Raw genomic sequence first — 20,812 nt, 5'->3', positions numbered from 1 at the left:
GAACTGGGGTTCCTCAGCCTGCTGTGGGCTGGCCAATGTACGGCTTGAAGCCTGACAGGTACTGCGGAGCATGTACCGCTTTACAGAGGTTACGGGTTTACACTGGTGTATGAGGAGAAGTTCAGTCAGCTCTGCATCGTCACTATTGTGCCTTCGGAATGTCTGAATCTAAACAATTAACCATTCTCCACTTAAAAATCAAAAAAACGAACGGGAGCTTACCTGCCATGCTCCTGAGTGCCCTTGCTAAGCTTCAAACAGCTGTGCAGTAAGCAAGTTCAGTAAAGATGTAGGGAATAGTCATCGTTTAATTGCATATCAGATGTCTCCTGCCCAAGAGCATCACAAATAGTTTGTAACAGCGCGAAGATTTCACGAGAGAAGATGTGTTTGCAGCAGAGTTCCCTTTATTTCATAACATTAAAGCACACAACCATTAAATACACTTGACACTTCTACTGTGCTGTCTAAAAAGCTACGCACCAATGTACACATGGCACAAATCTGGTGGCATCCACCTCCAACCAGTGGAACACCTAAATCAAAGCAAAGGCTTCACATAAAAAATAGATCTTACTCTCTGCAACTGTATTCTTAAAAAATGATGGCAATGACGAGATTGAATGGAAAGAAAGTGGATTACCGAAGCAACAATCACCTCCCAGATGTAATGCAGAATGTTATTTCTATCAGCTCATCTGCAGATGGCACAAATGAAAGCTGATTAAGGCAAATGCTTCTTAAGAAAGGCGATTTCTTGTAAACAACAAGGAATTTTTTTTTTCTTCATCAGAAGCGCTTTCTCAGGAATGACACTTGCTGTGTCCTCAGCCCCTGTGGGGGACCCCTGCCCCTCTCACTGCTGCTCTCAATTTCTGATGGGGTTACACAATGCTTTGTGGAATGCCAGCTTGCAGCTGGCTGTGGGAATGGCTGAGCTTTCTTTGCAGGTGGCTGCAGCAGCAAAACGTGCCACTGCAAGACTTTTCCAGTGGCCTGTCTGGCCTTCGTATTGTGCTCGGCCTCTGGGCTTTGGTATCTGACTGGCAGTGTAGTGTTTGTGACGTGTTGTGGCTCACCTATATCAAACTATTCACCAGCACAACGATTCAGTAAAAAAAGAGTGAAGGTGTATTAGAAAAAAAGTACCTTATTTTAAAGCCATATTAAGAAAAACTAAGCTATGCTTTCATTTGAAGAGCTGCTGTGCACAAATGCTTTGATCCCAAACTAATCAGTGTCTATTAATTAATTGGCACCTAATGAATAGCAACATAAGTCACTAAGCTGTCAAGTTTTTTTTAAGGGGAATTTCCTCTTGGAAGTTGAGCATCTTCTCATGTCCTGACCTGAAATTTTCCTGCTTTTGTAATATACTTGACACCTTTAAAAGGCTTGTATTTTTCTCCGTACATGTCTAGGCGATTCACTTTCAGTCCTGAAAAAGACAGAAACAAGTACCAAATTAAAAGCAAAAAAAAAAACAAAACCCACAATCGCTCTACTAACCCAGGAATGCCAGCAGCTATTCATACCTACGGTTTCAGGCTGTCCCGTGCCTTCTCACAGGCATCCAGCCACTGGATCCACTGTGTTTCACTAGATTTAAACTAGTGGGTTGCAAGTTTAAGAGGAAACTGCAGGATTCTGTTCTTACACAAGGACTAACTGTCATTTACTCAGCAGTCTAGGAAGCAAAAGGACCACAGCCTGGTACCTGCCTGGAAAGGTACTACGCATACTACCAGCAATTCTCATCTAGGGCCTTCAGTCATCCTCCTGCTTTCTGAACGTGAGCCTTCGCTGTTAGGGTCTGAACCCCGCCGAGCTTGCTTGCACAAGCATTTTACACATGGACAACTCATGTGATTTAAGTGTTTGCAGACAGGCCTTGTTTGCTCTAAATTTACTTTTGCTGTTACCCTACAGCCTTCATTCGGATTTTACTTGCAGATTGTTTTGAAGATGAAAACCTTACCAGCACCAGAAGGAAAGAGTAAGAAGGGAATTCTTTAAAATTAATGGAGTTTTCTGACCACTAGAAAGGGATTTAGTGGTAGAAGGCTAACGCGAGTCAAGAGCAGCACACTAAATCATCATCCATCACTCTTCACTAACAGGATAAATTTGCATGTTTAATGCAGAAGTCAACAAAGAAAAAAACATTCTTCTGTACACTTCTCACAGTCTTTCTTGAGCAAAACAAGTGGGAATTCACAATGCCCAGTAAGGGAGTCTCCCAGCAAGGGTAACTGTTAGGTCTGGGTAAATCGGACTTTACTGTTCTGGACCCAGCTGACTTTAAACCAGCATCTCCAGTTTAAAGACTTAACAGCTTCCTACTTCATTTCCTGCTGCTACTCATTCCGTCAGTACCGATTTCACATAACGCCCACTCACCTGAAATTGCAAGCTGTTGTATCTTAAACTGGATGTTTAAACTTGGATTCTCCTCTGGCTTGGGGGCTCCGGACTGCAGGTTCACCATGCCCTTCAGGTTTGGTAGCTTCTGAGGGGTAATTTTGCCCACGTCCCACGTTAAGACCTTGTCGGGAAAGAAAGAAGAGTAGCAGCAGCTTTCTAGGAAACAACCTCTGAGCTCAAGTTCCCATCAAGCTTTTTGTTTGCAGGCTGGGCACAGTGTGGCCTGGTAGCCCTGAGAATGACCCCACTGGCAGGGAGAGGGGTGGTTAGGGCTGTGGCAGGTACAGTGGCTTTGCGTCCCCTGCATAGCTTTTGCCCTCTCAGCGTTGCTGAGTTGGTCTGTGCGCTTAATACACCTTGTTCCCTTCGTTAGCAGTGGTTGTTCCTGCTGTCAGATTGGGTCAGCTAGATCTGTGAGGCAAGGAGAGTACCCAGCACAAGAGGCGTAGGAACTTAACACACGAGAATGAGGAGGGCAGGAGCAAGGCACTTGGCAACAGGAGATGTTTAAGCTGGAGTTAACTCTCCTAAGGGTCACTTGCTCTCATTGATTCTTACACTTTAAAGACGCATGGAACCAAGTTGGCCCTTTACTCATCCACACAAGAGGTTTCTTTTTGTTCTTATCGTAAACTGAAAATTGTTGATAAATGCAGAAAAATTTCAGTTCTTTCTACTTTTGCAGTTACAATCCACCTAGTTATCCCAACTCTTGATAAAAACACAGTATAATTTATTTCTGGAAAGAGGAAAGGAGACTTCAAGTGTTTTTGTTGTTTTTGTTTATACAAGATCAAGGTCTGTTCTTTTTGAAACAAAACGTTACTTGGAGAGCTTTCACTTACGATTCACATCAATTGCTGACTGAGATATTCCAAGGGCAGCAGAAAGCTCAGAACAGGGTGTCAGAGCCAGAAGAACAGTTTGGCTCGACTCCGTTTCAGCGAAGTAGCTCCTGGGTACTAAAAAGTTTCAGGAGCTTTAGAAGGCTGAGGTCTCAAACCCCAACTCAGAGGCCAGAAAGCAGGAGTCCTAAGACACGGTTTTTCAGATCCCCTGTTCTCCTTCCTGTGTGTCTCCAGACAGGTCTTTCAGAAGAGGTTTTTGTTCTCATCTCCTGCTCCCTGTTTTCTCTGGCTACCTGTTTTCAGGTCTACTGCATTTTCTCCAGATAAGTGCATTTTAAAGAACATAGATTGCAAAATACACCACAGCTGAAACCAGCAGCAAAATACTGCTGCATCCACTAAAGGGAAATATTAGGGGAAGTGAAAGAGCAGGGGAAAGGAGGGGATATAACTCATGATATATGAGGGGATATATGAGATAACTCATAAACATAGGCTGAAGGGAAAGTTTTCTGCTAAATGTGGAACACTGCTCCAGTGCTCCAGTGCTCTGCAATAGGTATGACTTGTTCTGATGTAATCTTAGATATTTAAATAAATGAAAACTTAAGACTTACTTTAGTAACGGGGTCAAATGTATAGCTGCCTTGTGTAGAAGTGAGGTTCATATTGAGTACGGCCTTTGGCATGTGAACTGTCATGACAACTCCTTCCACTGTTTTCCCCATATTCTGTTTTGGTCCAATGGTAACATCAAATCTTCCCGAAGAACTATTTTCCTTAAAACTGATCATGTGCTTCACATATACAGGAATTGCCACCAAGCTGAAAAGAGAAGACAGTAGCTGAATACATCCTGGCTACTTCTCTGCTCCGGAAAATAAATCTCTTTCTCATAAACAGTTCTTGTGTTTCTGGCAGGTATTCAAGTTAGAACCAGTTTGTGTTGAAAGTGAAAACTGATACTCAGCTCTTCAACATCATTGTTGAAGTGATTTTATTAGTAGAGAATCACAGGGAAAAAAAGATTCTCTTCCAAATCACTTGTCCTAATCTCTTTCCCTCCATCTGTTTATTTTTTAAAGTAATCTCACTAAGCCAATTCTCAGAACATCCATCAGTCAAATCGGGCTTAGTTTGCAAATATTCAGTTTAGACTTTTTTGCTTTATTCTTTTTATGAAGATGCGAGTCCTCTATGTATACAGAGAATTAGCCACAAAGCATCTAGCAGCAACAATGACTGCCAGGGATGAACAGCCCTATATTACTGTCATGTGTGGTTCATCCCATTGAAGAACGATTGCCGAGTATCAGCAGCTCACTGAAAAACCATTTTCTTGTTGTAGTGGGGACAGAGCAACAGCTGAGACAAAACCTGAGGAGATGCGTTTTGGCAATGACGGCAAAGTCTCCCATAACAAGGAGAAACCTGTAGTTGCTCAGGTGGAAGCGGTAGGTGGCACAGCCGAAGAACTGGCGTGTCTGAACGGAAACGTACTTCTGTGAACTGACACGGTAGGAAATCAGCCTGAAATTCCCATCGGGAGGAATAAATGAAAGGACTCTCTCAGACTCCCAGCGTTTGAACCGAATACATGGATGGAAGCTGACGTCGTCCAGCAGCCGTGGGTTCTGTAAGTAGTGGCAAAGCAGTAAGTGAAACCTCATTGAGTATCAGCGGTTTGAACTAGCTACTGAACTCTACACAATTCCTGTTTCTTAGACTCCCGAGTATCATTCCTGGCCATTATCTGAGACATGTTACTCAGCTAGATGGATTTCTGGTCTGACCTGGTACAGCAGCTCCTGTGAGTGTATTTTTCTGTACAGACAAAAGCCATTCCCACTACTGAGTAGTGCAGCAACTTCTACAGTACACTACAAAACTTGTTATTTTTATATGTGTGACACATGAAGCAGTGATTGCACTTTTGAAATCATTTAACTCTGATCATTAAGAAGAATCCAGAGCACTTGAAATTCCCAAATATTTGCTAAATTTACCATGAAAGAAAGAGAAAGATCTGGCATTCCTGAGAGCTTAATACATGAATCGATAACACCTTGGATTTCTGCAAAGACTGTGGAACCTGCAGGGGGAAAAAAAGACAGACACGTAACGTTATTATCAAGGGCCTAACAAATGTTGTGAAGTGCACCTAGAGAACACAGATGACATTTGCACAACACTCAAGAACACACCAAGCACAGATAGCAAAGGTCATTCCAGTTACCTGTGGCCTGGGCAGCTTGCTGAAACACGAGCCAGAGCAAACAGCTTGTCCCAAATCAGCTAATTGTGCCTATGCCAGCTGTCAGACAGGACCTGTACTGGATGTGCTTGAACTGGTTGCCAGAGCACTAAGCAAATAAGATTTTCAGAATATGCAAGCTCTGCATCTTCCTTTCTTTCACCCTTGTCCCCTGTCTCCAGAAAACTAGCAAGCTGTATAGTGGTGCAGGGAAGTTGAAGTACATCAAAACAGCCAACAGCAAAACATTAAGTCTGTGTGTGGTGTAAGGCTCCGGATAACCTTGGCTTTCACAAGCATTGCTGGCTTCACAGTGGGATTATGTATTCATCTCGATGTTAAATAAATCTATAGGAAAAAAACTCAAACAAGCCCCAAAGCAAGAATACCAAGCGTCTTACCCAGGAAAGGCTCATTTTCTTAAATGCCTTATAAGGCCAGAAAGGCATGAGCAGGACTCTGGACTAACTAGCCCTACAAGCAAAGGTTACTTTAAAAGATATGTAAAAACTGTTGCTGATCTAGCCAAGGGGAAGGAGAAACTGTGGTTAATACTTTGCCTGAAAAGAAGGGAACCCATTTCAGACGAAAGCAGTTAACCATACCTGTAAGAAACAAAATAACCCCCCTATTCTAGAGGAGCTACTTTACCTACTTCTTAGTCCTAGACAAGGTCAGGAAGAAAGATTCTTGCATTGCTAGTCCCCAAGGGATCAGAGCAGAAAAGAGTAGCTATTACTACTGCAGTGGATCCTTAATAAGAAATTTAAACGCTCAGTGGGCACTGATTAGGCTTGAAATACAAACATGGTCTGGACTATAACTCCTCAGACTACGCACTCGTACCACTCCTGGGAATCCCGTTGAGCTAGGAGAGTAACACAGCCATCAGGGGGTTCCGACTGTGGCTGCCACCTTCTTTTAGTTTCAAGATGGAGAGGGTAAGTGTTGGAAGAAGGGTTTGCTGGAGTCAAGAAGACGCTCAATATGAGTTATGCATCTTGCTCAACTTTATTAGTTTCTAACACTACTTATATAGAACCGATACACATGCATATTCGTAAAGCAGAAATATAACTGGTTAGTAGTCTCTAAATGCGCGCGGTTCTCACACCCCTAATTATCACAACTAAAATAAGCATTCTATCCATGTAGCTAATTGTGTTGCTGTGCTTCAGCCTTGTAGTTTGTTACTCCCTATCTTCCCATACCGGTCCCTATCTTTGTTGGCCCTGCACCTGCTTTCCCAGCAGCTGTAGCTTGTTACAGCCACGGCCTGTTGGCACAGCATAATTACTTGGTCTCAGGATTCAAGAATAGCTCAAGGCTACCTTTCTTGTTAACTTCAGCACAGCAACTTCAGTACAATTCTGATTACAGGCCTATTCTGATACCAGGCCTGCATTGTGCAGATCTTCAGAGATTCTAAGGCCATGCTTCTGCAGCCATTCTTCTACAGGTAAGAGATGCACAATAGCTATTTATGACTGTCCAGTTCAACGGTGGCCAAAGCATTTGTCGAATTGGTGTACGGAACCAAAGCAACACTGATGACTGCTACAACACCAGCAATGAATGAAGAAATCAGAGATTTGCTTACTGCCCTGTACCACCACAAAATGCTCTCACTCAGCCTTCAGCTATTCTAGCGGATGGCCCCAGTACTAAGTAAAACAGCAGGCTCCTGTCCATGCTGTAGCAGTTTTCTTCTTGGATCTTTTTTTTCTACTTCTGGGCACTGGCAACATTTACACAAAAGTTATCAGATTCCTCCTCAGAGTTAAATCTCAGATTAAAGATTTTTCTATTTGAAGATACCATGTTTCATTTACATGGTATAAAAGAAAGGATTATTAATATTATGCTTCATAGCATCTGGGTCCAGTTTCTATGTAAGGGAAACAGTACTATGCAGCTATTTTGCACCAATTTTGTCTTGCTATCATAGAATCATTTAGGCTGGAAAAGACCATGGACGTTGAGTCCAACTGTAAACCTAACGCTGCCAGGTCCACAACAAAACCATGTCCCTAAGTGCCATGTCTACCTGTAAATCTAAGATGGGACAGCTGAACTGCTGCCTCAGAAATGTTCATCTCTCCTTGATGACTACTGAGGGAGCGTAGATGGCTAATATAGGCTTAACATCTGGCTTGTAGGTCAGAAGAAAACTGATGAAAACTTTTGTCTTGCCCACTGGAGGGCCTATGAGGACTACAGTAAATTGTTGGCAGCAACAATGGAAGATAATTTTGTGATCTTATTTAAAACTTCAACTACTTTTTCCATGTATATCTCTTAAGAGATAATACACAAACAGAAAACATCCAAGTACAGAGTATTTCTTGTGGATGTTCTTGAAGCAACCTAAAGCATATTGCTATTTTAAGATGAACTGAAGAAATATATTTGGGCATGTCATTTTAAATGGTGTATTTATATTTAAGATATAGATTCATGTATATACAACACATGCAAAAAAGCAGTTGGACTGTACTGGCTCTAAATATCAGCAGCTAAATGTAAAACACATTCAACAAAAAAAAATGTTTGCAAGGCATCTTACCTGATTTGTCTATAATCGCATCAATTTCTTCAATGACATCAAAATAGGCTTCGTTGTTTGTGTATTTTACCCCTGCTCTGCGCCAAGGAATGTTGGACAGCTGTCCAGTGGGAAGGGTGTCACCCACATTACTGCTGCCTTAAAAATGAAAAGGAACTCAAAATCAGTAAGTAGTTACAAAAGGAATGTTTCAACTGCCAAAATTAAGAATCAAAGCAAGATGTGCCCTCCCGAATTTCAAACTAGAACCTGGACCACTAAAACTTCATTCATTAGGTGACCTGAATGCACCTGGAGCATGTGTCAGATTTAGGCATTTTAGACTATAATACAAAAATACAAGGCTCAGGTGACCAGGAGGTTTGAGTAGGAGGAGATATGGGGCTAGATCCTGTAAAAGATTTCATCACTACCATTCAAGACATCACAGCTCCTTGTGAGGGCCTCAAGCATGCTTTCCCCTTCTCCTAAACAGGGGTCCTCACACTTTTTACACAGGGGGCCGGCGCGCTGATTAAGTGGCAGGCAGTCATCTGCGGCTGCTTGGTTTCCCCCCCAAACCCCCGGCGGGGGGCGGGGGGGATGTCTGTAAATACCAGGGGCCGGATTGAGGACCCTGGGGGGCCGTGTCTGGCCCACGGGCCGTAGTTTGAGGACCCCTGTCCTAAGAGTTTTAGCTGTCCGCCTTCAGGGCTGATTTACTGCTAGGAAATGTTAGGGAGTAAGACCTGGAAGATGCCTTCGGAAGGTGTCTCCCTGCCCTCTGTTTGGGAGCTATTAGGCGGAGGCTCTCACCCCGGGTACCCATTGCTACCTCCCAGCAACACAACAGCCACATGTACACCTGACCTTGTGTCTCATCGATCCAGACTCTGGCCTGCAGACTTGACTTTCTGCCTGGACCTGTCTCATCATGATGGACTTTCCTGGCAATCACTGAGCTGTGGGTGATCCTGTTACTGCCTGATCCTGATCCTGACCTGGGGCTCAACTTCTGGGCTCTTTAACAGTGATGACTGCTGTCACCCTTAGCACCTGGTTCTTAATACCACTTAATGTGAAAAAAGGGCTTCCTGAGCTACCTTGTTCTAAAGTAAACTGATGATTCTTTAAAAAGGAAAAAAAAAAAAAATAATCTTCTGTGGCTTAGGTGACTGATCTCCGAATCTCACTATAGTGGAAACAACTCCCTCTGCTAGAAGCAGGTTTCAGGACAGGGCTGCAGCTCACGTTTGCTTGTGCCCTTTAGCACAAATGTGGTGGCATGTCTGCCACGTGAAACAGCTTCACTGAGAGGCTGATGGCCAGTGGTTATCGTTCCTACACAACTCGTGGGGTAGGCCCTCTCCTAGCAAGCAGGAAACACAAGTTTTCATTCTTTTGAGCTAGCAAAATAACTCATACAGAAAAACTCCTCTCTAAAGTCCACCCTGGTGCTATAACAGATGGGGGAGGAGTTGCAACCACTTTCTCACTCCATCTGCATTGCTGAAGGGGAGCAGCTGCCGTGTCCGTGCCTCGTGTCCCTTGGCAGCCTCACAGGGTGCAGTGGTGTACGCAGGCTGGACTGCAGGCCAGGTAGGTGGGAGAGCTCTCAGGCTGCCATTTCCCACCTGCTCAGTGCTGAGCTGCTGATAGTGACAAGACTCAGGCTGCCTAGGCAGGTGCTTTAAGCTCCTGGGTAATTCTAATAAGGCTTTAGATAAAACAAGAGAATTTGATGGTGCAGCCCTTGGCTTCAGGAGCCTTAATTCCCCTTACAGTGGTGCACCTAGTCCATTAACATCACAGATATTTTTCAGAAGTATAACTACTACATACCATCCAAAACCACATTTAAACAAAAAAAACCAACCGAAAACCAAAAAAAACCAGAAATTAAAACTGATGAGGTTTATACTCAAAGATTAAACCTCATGTGCTAACTCAAAGACAGCTCCTTAGAGGACCACGCCTGTGTGGCCCTGCAGCCCACCTACAACCCTTCTCTACCACAACGGACAGGCAAAGACCCCGCGTATCTCTGGCCCCGTGTGACACCTCACGGCATACCTCCCTCGCACCTGCTTGCCAACCAAGCAGATTCCACCAGCTCAGCTGACAGACATGTGGCCCTGTCACTGCAAGACATACCCATCTGCAACAGCCTGAAACTGGCTCCAAAAGTGATGGATGCTGATGGTGGTGGGGGTGGGGAAGAGGTTGAAGACATGTAATTTGCTTCCCTTCGTGCTATCTGTTCCCAGACAGCAAAGATTTATTAGATATCTGCTATATACCTTTCTATAATGATTTCTTACAAAACACATAACCTTCTCCAATGCCCCTCAGTTATTCAGAGCTTGGGGCTAGCTCTGTACCGACCCTGGAACACCTGTCTCCAGTATGTGCTGCCTTTACTGGGAACTGCTATTCCTGAGGGACTTCAGCAGCTGTGGCTGGACCAGACGGTGCCATCGGGGATATCAAAGGGGCCAGACATAAGCTGCAAATAAGGAAGAAGTTGCTTTTACTCAACGCTTACTTGTGAGAAGTGGCAGGACAGTGGCCTCACCTTACAGATTCACACCAATACCATACTATTTTTTTAGCTATGAGGCATGTTGGGGCTTTGTTTTTAAGCAGCCAGTCAGCACTGAAAATTATTTCTTCTCATACCTGTGATGGAGTTGACAACGGAGCGCAAAATTGTGGGAGGCTTAATCAGCTCCTTCAATATGTTAGATTCTGTTGCCAGTGGAAAGCCATTGTCTAACATTTCTTCTAGAAGTTCATACACAATAACTACGTTGTCCTTAATTGCAGTCTCAGAACATTCGCCGAAGTAGTCCTAAACAAATCAGAGATTACAAAGGAGAGGATTTTTATTCCTGTTAAAATGCGTTGCAAAAGTTCAGGTTTTTTGCTTACGGAAACCCTCCAATACATCAAGGAATTTTAGTGCCTAAACTGACCAGCTACTTCTATAGTTGTATGGTATCATATGTTAAGGTTACATTTATCATCTAATTAGAAATAAAGAGAGCATGAACAGTGAAATTAATGTAATCTGGTTTACTAATATATATGTCCCAAAGGTTCTCCCACTTGTGAACATCAGCACACCTTCAATTAGAAGACTTGTAAATAAGGAGACTATCTTTTGGCAATGCTCAGCCTTCACAGAAGTTCCTTTATGTACAGTATCTGTGAAATAGGTTGAAAACCAATGCACGCTCCGCAGCTCTTTCCTCCCTACAGAGTGCTTCATGACTGCATGCCCCTTCTTTTCATTTGTATAACATGAACAGTACAAAAGCTTACAGAAAACCAGACAGCATTTACAAAGTGGGATTTGGGTTTTAGTGCATGTACACTGGTAACTATAAATCAAATGAATACACAAAATACACCATCTTTTCCTCTGTATTCTATAAACCAGTGCTTGACTTAAAAGTTGCAAAGGGGAAAGTCACTGGCAGGAGGGTTTATTACCTTTCTTTAAAAGACGAAAATTTCCTTGGAATTATTTTGACTTTAAAATTATTTAATGGTGAACACACCTGGAAAGTATCTGCTACTCGGTGCAGAAATTCAATTACGAAGAGCGGTGGCACTTCTGTCTGTATGACAGACACAAAGAAGATTTTATCCCGATAGATGCTGATGAGGTAGTGATGTGGTGTTGAGATGACAGGAGGCACATTCTCAACATCGATTGCTTTCTCCTGAGCTTCAAAGAAATAATCACACACAGATTGGCTCACAACACTCTTCCAGTGCTTCTCCAAGAATATATCACCAGAACAGTTTATAAGAAACAGGCTGTGGATCATTTTCTGTTGGAAACACATTCAAATAAGTTAAAATAAACAAAAGGATATAAGGATTGACACTATTTCTTCTCCAAGATTGCCTTTCTCGCAATGGTTATTCTTTATTAACATGCGCTGCGAATTTAGGAAAAAGATCTGCTTTCCTCTTTTATTTAAACTCCATTTTCTTTATTTAGAGGAATGTTCCACCACAAAATTATTCCACAGTGGATTAAGTCACTAACATGTATCACAATGTAAGCAAGAAGCTAGCACCCTTGATTTCCACTTTCATCTCTATTTGGTATTTGTAATTATTTCTTAAAGAAAAGCTGACTTCCGTGAGTTGGCACTCACTTAAACATGTTTGGCAACATGTAAGGGTAACATATGTAAAGTTTCATGTGGCAGAGGAATCGGCATAACGTTTATAGATATAACTACGAATTGCACTATCTTAAAGATACACTCTAGCTTGTTGGCTTTCAGCTATTGAACTAAAAAAGTGGTTTTTATTTGCTGGCTAATTGATCTTTTACTTATGATCTATGCCAAGCTGCACTTGGATAAAGGGTTGGGATTCATTAAAAGTACATAGAACTAGGAGTTTAAATCTGACTTAATGAATAAAATTGCCTCAAAAGCGCTTGACACACAGGAAATATGTTTACAGAAAATGTTTTACACTTAAAAACTAACTCACTCATGAAAAAGGGGAGTATGAACTGCAGATGAGGAAGTCGTTGGTTTTTCTTCTATCTTTAAAGATTTACAAATAACATGCTTCAGCCACTGATCCTTCATTTCATGCACAGGACAAGATGCTTATCTGCCTTTTTTGTAAAACTGATTCTCAGTCTATTTCTCAACTTTCAATGAGATAGCAAGTGAACTAAGTTGTTGATTCAAATGAAATGAATAAACTATTTTCTCCACATCTACAGAAGAGACAAATGCTATCAGATTTCAGGTTATCTCTTTAGCCTTTACATGAGACAGATACAATGCTTTAATTGCCCTGCAACATAACCATCCTCTGACAAAAATAAGGTCCATGTTTGAACTCAGGCTTAGAAAACAGAACAAATTGTAACCCAAGCACCGGCAGCTCTAGGTAAAGGTAACCTGGTAATTACACCCTGCACAGATTCATTCTGTAGTTGGAGAAGCTGCCCCTGCCACTGGCCGTTCATCCCTTCTGCCTCCCAGGTACCGATCTCAGCAGACTATGTGGCTCTGCAATTACCAATATTAGGAAACTGGTCCAGCCCAGAAAAAGTAGTTTTTGGTCGGATCAGCTGCCTTATGCCAAGTTATTACATTGCCCGAGTGCTACAGCTGGCACAGAGGAGGTGGTGGAAATGGGCTGATGTGAGCAACAGAGATATCCCGAAATGCAGCGTATTAGCCTTTGGAGGAATTCAACAGTGGCTGGAATGAGACCAAACAGTTACTGGGCATCCATACCTTGAAACAGGAAGACCACCATCAACTCTGCAGGTCCAAGAGAAGCCAGATACATCTACCAAAAGCGTACCATAATTTTAATTAATCTTAGGCTATTCGGTCAGGATCATGCCATACAAAGCAGAGAGAATTTGCTCTTTCACTGATGTTAACTCGGGCACAAAAATGTGAAGATGGCACAGAAGCATCTAGATGTAAATGGCCCAGTCCCACGGAGATTTTAAGAAGTCCAAACACTGTATGGTTAAACCTCACTCCAGAATACCGGAATAAGCACTTAGCTCCATTCAGAGCGAGCTCTCGTTGCTGTGTCTGAAGCCAGACCGCCCAGAGTACTAGGCTGACCTCCCAACACTGAAAAAGTGGTCTGGCCCTGCAGATCTTGACAAAACAAAGGTACGTCTCCCAAAGCTCACCAGAGAAGGTGAAAAAAGACAACTAAAGAAGCTTTAGTTAGTCGGCTACTTCCCTCCACCTAAGTCAGCAGATGCGGGAACGGAGCCAAGATCCAGCTTTTCAAATTCTAAACTCCAGCTGCTCCTTCACATGCATGACAGCAATGTGCTCATCTTCACTGAGGCCTTGCCAGATCTTGGATACTTCCTGCTAAGAGCATGCTGTCTTTGGTGGTAGACACAAAAAGATCAATAGTCAAAATGTGGACAGAAAAATTCAACTAAGCCACTATGGTTACATATAAAAGGAAGTTCTTTTGCAAACTGTAATTGCCAATTTGCTTAAAAGTGGGAAATAAAATAAAGCTACAAAGTGTTATTGCAGATATTTCCACTGTCTCTCTCCCACACCAAATTAATCTCTAATTTAGTTTGTTAAAAAATTGGACAACTTTAATACTGTAAGCACAGCATTCTTATAAAGGAGATCTGACACAATTGCTTTAATCCAGTTCAACTTACCATGTTCTGAATTTAGCCACTGCTGAACATTAAAACCCTCCAAAAATCTCCTGGATAGCCACACAACGGTGGCAAGTATAATCAACCACTGAATGTCAGTATTGTTCCACACCAAGGCAGCCCAAACATATGAAGGTGATCAGCTATAAAGCTTAGAATAGTTCTCTGTACATTTTAATATGGTTACAATAGCATATCTGTTAACAAATGCAAGACCCAATTCCTAGCAAATGCACACAAGGCTGCATAGGAGAGTTACAGTACAAGCAGCACCAGTAAGGCTCCACTTCCAGCAGACTGGATCTACAACCCGCTGGGGAGAAGATACACTGGAGACTGCAGGCAGCTTCAGACGATACTTTGACAAAGGGTTATTAGAGAGGTGCAACAGCATTTTTAAGCCCGAGCAGCTATCCTGCTGTTAACGCTCACACAGCTTCCATTGATCAGAAATGAGTGCATTTGTCACGATATACTTTTAACAAGCGCAGCCCTGCAGCAGGCCCACGTAACTGCTGCCTGAATACAGCCACTTTGTTCTACTGCGCCTGCCGCAAGCTCCTGGCACACAAAATGGCTCTGTTAGCAGGGCGGCCTCTTCTTCTGTGGCAAGTCCCGCTTAGGATATTGGACCATGATCGAGGCAGGCATGGGTAGCCAGAAAGCGCGGCAGTGCTGGACCACCACGCCTTTTCATCCATCTGCCCCAAGCTGCCAAGGTTTGCGTGGCCTCCTGGTGAACTGCTGTAGCAAACCGATCCAGGGGACCATGCCTGGCAGGTAACAGCTTTACAGGATCTGTGGAAACTGAACAGTAAAATCCCACCTAGCTCCCTGCCCTGTCTTCTGGGTAGGAAGACAGGGAATACAGGATCTCCCATGATAGATAATTATTCTGCTTCTAGCATTAAGAGTTCCCTTCAAAACCCCTCACATACTCCTTTCCTCGCTCACAAGTTTTAGCAGAGAACACTGATGTGCTGCTAATTTGAAGCACTCTAGAAAATCGAAGCTCTCTCCTTGCAGTTTAAGTGCAAAGCAGGCAGACGCACGGGCGCGAGCCCTGCTCCATCAGTCAATGGGCAGCTCAGTTTGTATGCTTCCCAGCACTGACCATAATAAAGCAGCTCCTGTAGCAGTGGGGACATTGGTCTGTTATACACAAGACAGTAATTTGATTTATCCTGCACACTGTCAATCAACTGGCACCAGCCAATTAAAGATGGGTTTCACGTTGGATATCTTACAACTAGCAATACTACAAAAATATCTTATATAATCTATTATTTAGCAAAAAAATACTGACAGTGCTCCCAATACTGCAGATTTCCCTGCTCTTTCTGAGTGTGAGATTTAATTTCACATAGACATCCCTGAATCCATTTCTCAGTACCCTACCTTCTTCTATCTCATCAGAACATCAGATTTGCAAAGAAAAAAAGATTTAAAAATGCTGAACATAAGAAATCAATCTAGTAACAGTAAGATTCCTCACACCAATAGGTCAAGTTAATACTTGTGGCCAAACAGCAAGGCATGTTAAGACCTGCAGCACTTTGAGGGCAAAGGTCTTGAATCAAAGTTCGTAAGTTTAAAAAAACAGTAGCAAAATCACACTGCCAAAATTTACGAATCGTGAGAGTACCTGTGCAGCAGCATTCACACGCACCACGGCGAGGTGGCAGCGTAAACCCACTCTATGTAAAATACTGAAGGTGTCCTTCTAGGAATATTTCAAAAGGACAGCCTCCCAGCTCTCTGCTTTTAGGCCTACCTAAGAAGCAGACTGAAGACGTCCATGGATTATCACCTGCATCTTTAGTCCAGAGCAAGCCATCCAAGCTCATCTTTAGGAGGCCAACAGCCTTCTATACCACTGCCTGCCTGAAAGGCATCTGATGGGCACTGCAGCAACAAGCAAACCAGCAGAGGTTTGGCAGCTGCTTCTCACAGATCCCATCCTTGCTGACACAAGGAACTCCACATGATTCTTTGCAGTCATTTTCATCCTACCAGAATTTGAACTCCTGACAGAAAAAACCTAAATATTTTAATTCAGGCATCTTCAATATGCTGTTTCCAAGCCTGCATCTTTTCTTTTGACTACATCTGGATTTTGCGATGCTACTATTTTTTCAGTCTCTTGGCACAGAAACATCTGGCCTAAAGTCACAGCAGGCTCAAAAGACAGAAGCGGAGCTCACTGGCAAGAGGGAGAGGCTGAGAGCATGGGAAAAAAGACTGATTGCACATGCTTGTCCTTAGCTACGATTAAGTACTCTAAAATGTAATTAATGCAGAAATACCGTTACCAGCTGCTTTTCCATAACACTGAGCTGAGTTACAGTCAAAGTTCTGAAAACCAGGAAGCGAGGAATTTATCACTGACCTCTGCAATGCCCTTTAGAGCTAGTAATAATGACTGAAAACAGCTCAAAATGGGACAATCACTGGGAAAGTATTCCATAGCTTCCATGTTCCCTGCATTTGGCATAGCTGCTCTGAAGGGTGGAAGGATTAGTGGGGGTGGACTCTCTCAGCCTCTGTTAGGTATCTGCGGAAATAAACTAGTGACAAGCGAACGGGAAGTAATCAAATACTTAATCTGGAGAAACAAATAAGCTAAAATAGGAAGTTCTATTTTAAAACTGGTATTTTTGTCACAACCAGCTGGTTGGTAGTTTAGCTTTTTCCTATAAATTCAAGATGTGACACAAACATGCCACAGATGTGGAAAACTAAACCACCTTTGCTCCCCACCTCCCCAACCCCATTCACCAGCTCTTAAAAAAGCAAACCCATGAAGTCCTATCAAACACCTGAACGTCGATTTCAAGATGGCCAACACGGCAGCTTTGAATGTCCGTATACCTGCCCGAACCAACCTGACACAACCTTGGAAGTTGTGATGCAAAACCAATACACCTGGAAGTCTCCGATCTTACTAAAATGTGCATGTGCTGTAATTTCAAAGTTTTTGTAAGGCTCCTATCACTGTTAACATATCTTACTGCTGCTGCTCAAGACCACTAATCTTTTTGCTTATAAGATGCACACAGCATACATAACTGCACATTACAGTGAAAACATTTTTGCAACTCTGCTTAAGAACTGCCGGGTGTCCCTCTCTGTTAGTTAAACAAAACTCCCCTAATCAAATCAACCGTAACTTAACACCATGAAGTGCTTCTATCTGTACAACTACTGAGATGCCTATTTTATCAGCAAGATCATCCCTATTAAAGACTAAGCACTTCGCTTCCCAGATGCTCAGTATACATTTATCTACCCTTACTCTCACTTAAAACACTGTTAGTAACTTTCTGGGATTGTGTTTTTAAAAGGAAATAGTCCTTTGAGAATACTCTGCAGTTGCCTTACATCAGCATTTGGTGTTGGTAACAAAATTTCCAACTTCCTCCATGCTTTTACTAATAACATTCACAGTCTGCTTAAGAATTTGTGCAGCATTTCATCTACTGACTGATGAGCTTTCCTGTAATACATTTGCATGGCGCCTCTGTTCAATGTAGTTCCAGTATATATCCTCTAATTGCTGGCAAGATAGTTCCATCTCTTGCCAACGGAACAATATTGGAGCCTGAATAATCGAACAATGTTAGATCCTGAATAACTGCAGCTCCCTTCGGGACCCGCAAGAACAGAAAGCTTCACTGTAAAAGCTGAAAAAGCAAGAGTTTCTTAGGAAAAAAACACCAACCAAAACAATCAAAAATTAATTGCTAAAACTAAATTTTTACATGAAGATGGAACATTTCTAACACAATTTACAACTAAATCAGCTGCTTTAGGACTAAAGGGGCCATTTAGGAAATCCACTCTCTGAAAGCAGTACTGAATAGATGTGAGATGGCCAAATGGACAGAGGTATGGTGAGTATCTTGTCATGCATTTACTGTCAATGGGATTTTCATGAACAGACTGGTAATTAGGTTCGTATTCCAGCCAAACCATGGAGAACTCTACACAGCCAAGGCAGCAGGATTCAATCATAGGCTACAAAAGCCTCATCTCAATAGTTCTTTGGGAAGATGTTTTCTATCGTGCTCTCCTTATTCACTGCTCCAGCAAGTCTGACGGACTGGAGTGACAGTGCTACCAGCTTTATACCGTTCTTCTTTGCAGGCTCTATTTTAAGAGGCACTTGAGGCTCCAGAAAGGACAAGCAGAGTGCCAAAGAGCCACGCACTACTGAAATGCTTGATCAGAGCCAACAGTATCACTGGAACCCTGCTGTAAATGACAGCTCTTACTCGTGTGTGCACTCTGCTACACCTAGTCCAAACACAGATAGTAAGAAGGCAGCACCTAACCACTTTTACCTCCCTTCTCTTCCATGAGAAGAGAGCACAGCAGCACTCTTTACCTCTTCAATCCCATATGAATAAAATCAGGCTCATGGATACTAGGTCTTAAAGAATCTTCTACTAAGTTTGTAAAAAAGCAGCCTCTCGTGCGTTATGTTGAATAAGCATTAAAATAATTAGAGTGACTTTCTCTGCATTAACTAAGTTTTGAAAGTTATATGGAAAGCTGTAAGTTGGGAGAAAATACAAGGGAAGTAAGTGGAAGGAACTTAACATTTTAAAAAGGTTTAGTTTGTTTTCTTCCTGTAATTACAGCCATGAAGTACAGCTGCCACTTGTCACCTGCTGTTCAGACCTCTCTACCTCAAGGACTTCAATTTCTCTTTCATGAATCCTCATGACAAGGTTTCTGTTTAAGATTCCTAGCGCAGAACTGCTTGTAATGAGAGCTTTGTCTGAAAGAGTAACTGGGACTTAGCTGGTGCATAGCTATTTTGCGCAACAGGAAATCTCATTTCTGGACAAGGACAGCAAAATTAAGCACCACAGTGTGTGCAGTGGCCTTAATTTTTAATTCACCATCTGCAAGGAATTTTCAGGTACGTGCACAGATGGAAAAGAACCTGCTTGTCCCGTTTATCTTTTTTTTCCTCCAAAACCAGATTTGCTTGTGTTTTTGAGATAGCACCCAAAACATCACAGATTAAATCCAATGAAATACCACTCAAATGGTTTTTGTTGGTTTTGGGGGGGGGGGGGTTTGTTTGTTTTTTGTTTTGTTTTGTTTTGTTTGTTTGTTTTTTTTAAATGAGAAGCTGTGTACAACTCAAACCTGCTAGGAACTGCCAGCTGAATCATTCTCATGGTTGGCGTAGTCAGTTCCTTTGTAAAATACTGCTTCCATCATTTTACCTCTTGCAAGAGCAATTTAATTTGCTTGTGCTCTTCTTGCAAAATAGCTTTTCCTCTCCCATGCTGCAGCCTGCCTTCTATGAACATGAATTTTCAAGTATGATTTTTCTGGCCTGGTTCTTTATACAACAGCTACATTTAATGGCGAAGCTATTCCTCCAGTTTGATCAGCATCTAACAGCTACAAATCGTTTGTCATACCAAAAAGATGGCAAATGCATTGCTACTTCAAACCTGATTAGCAGCGAAAGAAAAGAAGTGACAACCTCCACTCAGCAAACCCCGTTAGGCACCGAAGGGCAGCAGCGATGTGCGGTGCACATGCTGGGGGGGATAACGGATTAATTTCTAGTGCATATTATGCAAATCCACACTCCCAGGTCCCCTTGCTAATTCAGCAAGTACAGCACGACCAGAGCGACCATGTTTGCAGCGGTGCTGCTGAGGAAGGGCTGAGGTGAGCGGGGTGCCAGCCCCCCCCGCAGCCCCGCGGCTTCGCCTCACGTTTCCCACCCAACCTCCACCGGCAGCCCCCGAATCGGAACTGAATTGAACCAAAGGGGCTCCCCGTGCACGATCGCTCCTTTCCCCCGCTGCTCGTCGCTTGAGAGCGGCCTGTGGCGGGTCCCCCGGCTCCGGGCCCCTCCGTGAGGCGGCCGGCGGGGGGGGGGGGCTCTGCCCGCCGCCCTGACAGGCGCTGCCGGGCCTGCGCCCCGCCACATGCCCCCAGCAACGCAGGTTTCTTTAAATATTTTATTATTATTCGAACACGGAAATAATAGGTATTTTAAATAGACACCGAACAGCGGAAATGGACGCCGGTAAAACGGGAAGTCTGGGATTCCTGGGGCACGCTCCTGCTGACAGGAATGTCACCCCCGCCCGCCGCCAGCCGCCCCCAACCGCCGGGGCCGGGCACAGGCGGCTCCCCCCGGGAGGTGGTCCGCCACCCGCTGCCGCGGCCCTCCCCACCGCGCCTGCCGCCGCTTCCCCCGACGACGGAAACCCACTCCCCGCCGGTGAGGCCTCCCTCAGCCGCCCCACGCCCCACATACCTCCCCCGGCCCGCTGCGGCCCGCTCGCCCCGGCCCGGCTCGGCCCGTCCCGGCCCGTCCCGCTCCCGGGGCAGCGGCCAAGATGGCGGCGAGGCCCGGCAGCGCGCGGGGCCGCCCCCCGGCGGAGGCGCGGGCGGCCGGGGCGCTGCCTGCGCTGAGCGCCGAATAACGGGCGCTCCCCCCTGCACCCCGCCAAGGCCCGCCGGCCCCGCCGCCACCGCCAGCCTCCCGCCGGCAGCCCTGGGCC

The 20,812-nt window shown here is 43.9% G+C and overlaps 1 protein-coding gene across 2 annotated transcripts; it reads right to left on the bottom strand.

Annotated features, from left to right (window-relative positions):
• Window positions 1-387: 387 nt before the first annotated feature.
• On the bottom strand, window positions 388-20,805 carry AP3M1 (adaptor related protein complex 3 subunit mu 1). 2 transcript variants are annotated; one of them, XM_055719800.1, is made up of 9 exons: window positions 20,566-20,805; window positions 11,635-11,910; window positions 10,751-10,922; window positions 8,093-8,230; window positions 5,279-5,364; window positions 4,773-4,906; window positions 3,890-4,097; window positions 2,401-2,545; window positions 388-1,438 (listed from the first exon to the last, which is right to left on the bottom strand). In XM_055719800.1, exons 2-9 carry the CDS (start codon window positions 11,905-11,907, stop codon window positions 1,338-1,340), a joined length of 1,257 nt encoding a protein of 418 aa, XP_055575775.1. In that variant the 5' UTR covers window positions 11,908-11,910; window positions 20,566-20,805; the 3' UTR covers window positions 388-1,337. The 2 variants fall into 2 exon arrangements, with proteins under 2 accessions (XP_055575775.1, XP_055575776.1); XM_055719801.1 differs by lacking the exon at window positions 20,566-20,805 and adding an exon at window positions 13,354-13,408.
• Window positions 20,806-20,812: the final 7 nt, after the last annotated feature.

The sequence above is a fragment of the Falco cherrug genome, chromosome 9 (assembly GCF_023634085.1).
Source record: "Falco cherrug isolate bFalChe1 chromosome 9, bFalChe1.pri, whole genome shotgun sequence".
NCBI classification, from domain to species: Eukaryota; Metazoa; Chordata; class Aves; order Falconiformes; family Falconidae; genus Falco; species Falco cherrug.
The sequence above is the reverse complement of the archived record's forward strand: the minus strand, read 5'-3'. Positions and strand labels throughout refer to the sequence as shown.

Coding starts and splice junctions, on each gene's coding strand:
- AP3M1 (XM_055719800.1), bottom strand. CDS start 11,907: ATGATCCACAGCCTGTTTCTTATAAACTGTTCTGGTGATATATTCTTG. Junction 10,923..11,634: donor GAGTAGCAGATACTTTCCAG/GTGTGTTCACCA, acceptor TGATTTGTTTAG/GACTACTTCGGCGAATGTTC. Junction 4,098..4,772: donor TACCGTGTCAGTTCACAGAA/GTACGTTTCCGT, acceptor TTCTCTTTTCAG/CTTGGTGGCAATTCCTGTAT.